Source organism: Podarcis erhardii (assembly GCF_964252035.2).
Source record: "Podarcis erhardii genome assembly, chromosome: 2".
Lineage (NCBI taxonomy): Eukaryota > Metazoa > Chordata > Lepidosauria > Squamata > Lacertidae > Podarcis > Podarcis erhardii.
The window spans coordinates 1,867,037-1,874,449 of record NC_138498.1 but is presented as its reverse complement, the minus strand read 5'-3'; the positions used below and the strand labels follow the sequence as shown (position 1 = coordinate 1,874,449).

The window sequence follows — 7,413 nt, the reverse complement described above, 5'->3', positions numbered from 1 at the left end:
GAAATGATACAACATGAAATAAATCACTTGATACCATATTCATCAACACAGCGATATTAGGAGTTGTGTGTGATGGATAGAAGGTGCCAAGAAGCATTGTGAGTTGTTGATTGAGAGGTGGGGTAGGTGGAGGAAGAGGAGGTCCCCATGACTTCCGAGCTCAGGCCCCATAACTCAGCACAGGCTCCTGACTAGAAAACTGCCTGATGCTGCACCCCCCCCCCGCCGCTGGCATCTCCCTTTGGGTGCCCCATCCTGAGAGAACAGAATAAAGAGGAGAGGGCTGCATTGCATAGCTCTCATTCCCCAGCTTCCCTGGCCCTGCGTCCTAACATGCCTGGGCTCCCAGGGGCTTTTCTACCCTTCTCCATCTGCATGTTGAATGCTGGCACTTGCACCTCCACCAGAATCCCACCCCCACCCCCAATAAAGGCATTCAACTTTACCACCTCCACTACCCTGACCTGGGGGAAGCAGGCGCGCGCGCACTGCGAGTGTTCCTGTTTCTGGGCGCTCATTCTAAGTGGGAATGCAAGCACTGCTGGGGGAGTGACGCGCCCTTTGCTGGCCTCCGGTCCTAGCAAATGCCCAACCTGACACCCTCTAGAGCCAGCCTGACTTCCCTATACATAGCCTCAATCTGAACACCACCCAGCCGCAGTATAGAAATCCAATAAAGGATACTAATAATAAAGTGGGAATTATCAGGTGTGTGTGCTGGGTGAAGGGGCATTTGTATGTGCGTGAGAGAGACAAACAGAGCCAGAGACAGCGTTAACATGCTGTTCCTGCTGAGTACCCTGAGGAAAGTCAGGGCGCGCTCCCTTCGCCGCTCTGGGGCAGCCCGCTCCTCAACTCTTAGCCGCCCGGGGGACCGCGCTGCGTCCGGGAAGCCCCTTCGCGTCCCCTCCCGCCGGGGCGGCCGGGGCGCCTGTCGGGCGCGACCGGGGGCGGGCGCGGGGCGGGGCCGGCGCGACTCTCCCGCCCCTCTCTGGCCGCGGCGCTGCCTGCGCGCCTCCCCGCGGAGTCTGCGAGCGGAGCAGGGAAGCGCCCTGTGCGATCCCGGCGCCGAGCGAGGATGGCACAGCTGGCGAGGCGCCTGATCTGCTTGCTGGCCCTCCTGTGGCGCGGACTTCCCCGGACGGGGGCAGGTAAGGGGCGCCGGGCGCTAGAGGGAGGCTTCGCAGGAAGTGGTCTGGGCTGCTGTCCGGGGGCCTCTTACGCCCAGCGCCGAGCGCGCGTCGGACAACGCGATGTAAAGGAGCCGGACCGCAGTGGCCCCTCCAGCTCCATATTGTCCACCCAGGCAGCCAGCAGCTCTCCCCGGGGTTTCAGGCAAGGGACGTTCCCAGCCCGATGCGGAGAAGCCGGGCATTGAACGCGGCACGTCCTGCGTGGAAAACAGGCGCTCATCCACGGAGCCCCTTCAGTTTGAAGAATGGACGTGCCATTTAAAAGAATGGCTTCCAGCAACGCCTTGGGGCAGCCCAGGTTTTTGAGGGCTACCTATGCCAGTGGGTTTGTCACACTGTTTGAGTCTGATAGCTCAAGCTGAGAGCAGGAGACACTTCATTTCAGGGTCCTGGGTTCGAGCCCCACATTGGATTCCTGCATTGCAGGGGGTGGACTAGAGGACCCTCGTGGTCCCTCCCTTCCAACTCTACGATATATTGTTCTATTATCTCCCTATTCCCTGGCGCCTCCTTCCACCCCATCACCAGCCACCTGTTCCACAGGTGAGCGAGCAGAGAGCCCTGCGCTGTTTGAGGGGTTCCCGCAGGCATGTGAGGATGTGTGGACTTTAGGTATCCACAGGCATCGGAGACCCAGGACACCTCCCTCCGAAAATCCGTGCAGGGGAAAAGCAGAAGCCCCCCCGCAAGCCCCACCGAAATGTCGGAGGGACCGCAGCGAGGGCCATTTATCCCGCGCACATCCAGTTCGGGAGAGTCCTCTGTCGAGGGAGGTTTATCTCCGTCATGTTTTGGCTGGTGCAAAGGAGGGAGGCGCCACCTGCCAGTATGGATCCAATTCCTACCTCAGTGTTTGCGTCCCTTTCCAAGGGTCAATGCACATAATCCCAGGGCGCACCCAGGGTGCTTGCCCACAGTATGATGGTGGTAAATATTTATATATCACTTTTTAGTGTTCAAAGTATTCAGTTAGAAAATTTGGTTGGTTAAAAAAGAAAATACAATTAGAGTTTAAAGGTGCCACAATTAATAGGGACAGTGGATTTTTAATGAACACATTATCATTTTTAGTACAAGTGCTTATGAATGCCTCTTCTAAGATGCTGCCTGATGCTGGCATATGCATTTGTGTCTAAATACAAAGAAAGTGTGATTCTTGCTTCAGAAACTATCCACATGTTAATACATAGAAATATAATTGATGGATTAACCAACCTTAATTTAACATAATGCATACTATTGATTGATTAAAATGTATTTAATAGAGTTGCAGTCCTAATGTTATCCCATCATTGTGGACCTCCAGACCTTCTTGGTAGTAACATATACTTAAAATACCTTGATCCCAAACACTCATTTAGCATTCTGAGCCTGCAGAGCATGCTCCATCCTCTGCTCCGAAGAACAACATCCCTCAAAATATTTTCTTTTTGTGCTTCTGCAAACAGTGTGGTTCTCTTAAGCCTGTTGTTAGCTCCTACTTGTGCATGGATGGCACTGGTGTGGCTACAGAAGGACCAGCACATTATGAACAGATCATTATTAGTACATACAGATGGTGCCTGCAACAAACAAAGTGTTGCAGTTGTGAAGTGCTAGTGCTCATCATTCCAGCCATTTCCATATAAATCGGATCACTTTCCCAAGGCCACACCTTAAGCTTCATTGTGTTAGGCTACATTGTTCTTATGCAGTTCATGCTTAAAATATGACTTGTAGCACCAAGAATGCATACTTTAAAATATATGTTGGTACACATGCATGCCATGGAGAACTTCTGCAGCTATCATGCAAATGGCTGCAGGATTGTATTGGATATAGCAAGGTCCATAAATTTAAAGTTGCTCAGAATACAGGGGGCAGGTTATAAAATGAGACTTGTTAAATTTCTTAAAATATCTTGTTAAATATCTTCACCACTCATGTTAAGTTTGGTAGTTTTAGATTCTGGACTTAATGTGGGCTATGTGTGTGGGCTGGTGGGGTGGGATTCCCATTTAGATGATGCAGTAAGTCAGCCCTGCTGTGTTTGGGGGTGGGGTGAGTAGTGCCCTGGACTTCTGTCCCCAACCAAGTTCTTCCTTGATCCTCAATTGCCCCCAGTTTGTTTGTTGGTTCCATTTAAATTGCTGGTGTTGATCTGTAAAGACCCACACAGCTGAGGACTGAGGTTGTTCTCCTGCATGAACCAGCCTGTTTGGTGTGTTCACCGTCTAAGACCCTGCTCTCTGCGTAGGATATTCCCTCTTGTGAAATGCCTTCCTTGGAGGTATTAGGCTGGTTGCTTACTCTTCTTTCTATTAGCATCAACTTAAAATATATTTTGATTGCATGAGTGTTTGGTGGGTGATCGCATAGAAATTATGTCCCTGCCCTTTTATTTCTACCTGCTGCATAGTTCTACTCCCTATCTATCTATCTATCTATCTATCTATCTCTATATATTTGTTATTTAAGGCCAGCCTTATGTGTATGTTTATAAAAATGTGTTATATTTCCCCCCAAATTGCATTTCTTAATTCTTATGTCAGCTGCCATGAAGATTGCTGTGTAGAAAAGGTGAGGGGTGAGAAGTGTTTGTTAATGAAATGAAATAAGTTAATAAGCAGGAATCTATGAACCACAGAACCACCAGTGTTCCTAAGATCTTACTTATAGATGGGCTGGAGGCAGAAGGCTTGCAAGGGAGACTGGATGGGGCTCCAGGGTGTGTGGGGCAAGCTGTGCAGTTTGCCTTTCTCACAGCCACCCATGAAGATGAATAACGCAGACAGGCACCCACAGCGAGGGGCTTAGATAAACACTGTGCAGAAAAGTACACACTCTTGTATCTACCCTGCGTAGAAGGCGACCCTCAGACACAAAGAGATGGGCAAATACAGATGGTAAATGGACACATTTGAATAATGTTCTCTCTGTATCTCTCTCACACACATGCACACACAAATATTCAAGTGTACATTTCTTGATATTTATTTATTTACTTATTTTCATTGCTTATTTAGAGCAACTACCTTTCTCCTTAAAACAACCCAGCCAAACCTCAGAGTGACAAGCAATGCTACGATCACATTGTTTTTGCACCAGTTTCTCCTAGAAAAGGAGTTTTATGGCATCTGCTTACCCCAGTGTAAGTAGCTCTCTAAGGAGCTATCTACCTTACAAACTGTGCTTGTTAGTTTGTTTAGATCAGAGGTAGGGTACCTTGTTGGCCAGATCTTTATCTCCCCACCAGCTCCTGTGGGCCAACTCATCTGTCAAAGTTGACTTGTGGGGGGAGGGATCTACTTCATCAGCATGTTCCCCACAGGGAACTCTTTGACAAAGTGGCACCCAATAGGACTGAACCCTGCCCTTCACCCATCAGCTGATTGCACCCTGTGGTTTGGGGGAAATGGTCTTGTGGACCAACTTGGACCCTCTGGTGTCCCAAATTGCCCCATGGACTGGAGGTTCCCCGCCTCTTGTTTAAAGTTATACTCTGCCCTTTAGATACACCATTGTGATTATGCCTTAAGTAACATAGCCACTCTATAAAGACAGTATCCATATAAAGCAAATAAACAAAACTTTAAAAACCTGTTTGGGGTGAAGAATATTGTTCCTGGCAGCCTTGCTGTGGAGAACATTCCAAAACTTGGGGGGGGGGGAGGGTGTTGTCACCACTGAAAAGGCCCTTTTCCTGGTAGCCACCCACCACACCTCAGATAACATGGTAAACTGGAAAAGAGCTTCTGAGTATGGACAGGCACTGGTGGAGTCTGGCCACTTTCACATACTGTGACCCCTTAAAGAGCTTTGAAAGTTAGGAGCAGCCCTTGAAACTGGGCTCAGAAATGCAGGAGAAGCCAGTGCAGCTGAAAAAGCTCCACCACAATGTGCTTGTCATGCCCCTTTCCCTGTAAGCAGTCTAGCATCTGTATTCTGAACTATTGTAATATTCATTCAGGTAGCAAATGTAAAACACTTTGAAAAGAGAGGCTTTGCGCAAATGCTAAGTGTTATTCCTGGCGTGAAACAAGTAGCAGCAGTACCGTCTAGAAAACAGGTTTGCCGCAACCTTTGCTGATTTTGCACAAGGCTTGATATGACACCTGCAGGGATCAGCATGGGGATCTATGCAATCTTGTAAATTGCAAGATACCTCCAGGTATGCAAACACTAAGCAATGCAAAAGAAAAAAGAAGGAAATCTTGGGCAAGGGCAAGGTGGTAGTTTTTACACAACAGCCTTCTGTGACTAGAAGTGCATGCAAGCTTTTGAGGAAGATCTTGAATGAGCAACGGTGGCTTGTGCAGCTCAGAAGCTTATTGTACCCTTGTGCCAAACTGCTGTGGCAAATACAAAAAAAAGTTCTTTTCACCCACACATGGATGCTGGAACATGTTTCAGGCTACTTTTGTGTGGCCTGTTCTGGAAGGGCTGGTGTGTTTCACCACGTGATGCCTGGTGCTGAGTGAGTCCCTGTTGGTTCAGATCAGATCAGAAGAATCTTTAGTTGCACCAGCCACTAGCCATAGCAATAAAATAAAATACAATGAACCGAAGTTATAGATAAAGGCTTAGCTATACAAAATACATTCTAGAGGTTTTCATCAGTACCTGTAATCAAATAATATATCTTATTCTAATTGCCCCTGCTAAAATTTTTGCAGTTTTGCTGTCACTTGGTTATCTTGATCTGCCTGAAGAAAAGGCTCTGTTGGTTCTTGCACTTGCCTTCATTGATGGTGAGTGGTGAAGACAAAGCCTGTCTGGTGAGTGTAACTGAGCATGCTCAGAGAAGACAAAATGGTAGCAATCCACCAAATGATGATATTTTACTGCTTTTAGGATGGGGCTGGATTTTCACTGCATCAGCAGTAAAATTCTAAGCATAACGATCACTCCATGTGGGATGCAGCACATGGCACAAGTTTCTGCCCTGTCCATGCAAACTGCCAAGATAATAGCTTGTGGTGCCATAGAGAAGTTGATGTTTACACAGAGGTGTAGAGTCCTTTGTGGCCTTGGCAAGGAACTGTTTCAGTGCCCCCCTCAAAAAAAATCACTTTACTGTGACCCAATAACTCTCTCTCTCTCCAACAAGTGAGTGCATATACATATTTAAAAAGTACAGGTAAAGGACCCCTGGACGGTTAAGTCCAGTCAAAGGTGACTCTGGGGTTGCAGCGCTCATCTCACTTTCAGGCCGAGGGAGCTAGTGTTTGTCCACAGACAGTTTTCCGGGTCATGTGGTCAGCATGACTAAACTGCTACTGGTGCACGGAGGACCATGATGAGTGCCAGAGTGCACAGAAACACCATTTACGGTACCTTCCTGCCGCAGCGGTTCCTATTTGTCTACTTGGACTGGCATGCTTTCAAACCGCTAGGTTGGCAGGAGCTGGGACAGAGCAATGGGAGCTCACCCCATCACAGGGATTTGAACTGCCAACCTTCCGATTGGCAAGCCCAAGAGGCTCAGTGGTTTAGACCACAGCACCACCCGAGCCACTGATCAGAGCATGCGCACACTGACCTGCATCCCCCGCCACTCAGGCACTGATGTATGTGACATCGGATGTCTGTCTGTGCAGTGAGTATTAAACAAACAGTCTCTCCTTCATGTCGCAGATGTCTGGAAATGCAGCAGAGAGCCGGCAAATGCGTTTGATCACCCTCATGGCCATTGTTGATGCTCAGTAGTGTTAACATCATCATGTCAAACATTTGCTAGGGGAATGCAAGATACTCCTGGCCCCTTGAGCAAGTTCTGACACGGGTCTAGGACAACTACAGAAGGGGAAGAGAAGACTGATAGTATGAGATCTTGATGCTTTATGATGGCTTGGCAGCTGGACCAGAGCTGGACAAAACAGCTCTGTTCTCCTTAACCAGACCTGAATGAGGGCATCAAAAGCAGAAAGGCCCAAGACATTTGAGCCCAAGAAACATCTACAGCTTCATTCCAAGCTCATCAGAGACTTGTTTAGACATGATGGAGAAAAAATGAGAGGCCTTTCAGGCAGATGAGCTCAGCGTCTGCACCTGAAGTGCCACAGGGATTGAGGGATGGCTCTAGATGACAGTTGCCAGGAGATGGGCTTTGTCTGCATGCATGTAGCAACAAGCTTGCGGGCATCAAATAGTGGTCAAGAACAGAGACAGATAGTCATAGGTGCTTGGTCTCTGTGCGATTTGGATGAATGTATCTCTTTTTGTCAATCACCATTTGATT

General features: G+C 48.2%; 1 protein-coding gene across 3 annotated transcripts in view; it reads left to right on the top strand.

Annotated features, from left to right (window-relative positions):
• The first annotated feature begins 1,004 nt into the window (after window positions 1-1,004).
• Window positions 1,005-7,413, top strand: part of COL5A3 (collagen type V alpha 3 chain) — a 126,052-nt gene continuing 119,643 nt past the window's right edge. For all 3 annotated transcript variants that reach the window (XM_081851660.1, XM_081851659.1, XM_081851664.1), the window contains exon 1: window positions 1,005-1,151. In XM_081851660.1, the coding sequence (XP_081707786.1) occupies window positions 1,079-1,151 (73 nt within the window). In that variant the 5' untranslated portion in view covers window positions 1,005-1,078. The remainder of the gene's footprint in view (window positions 1,152-7,413) is intronic.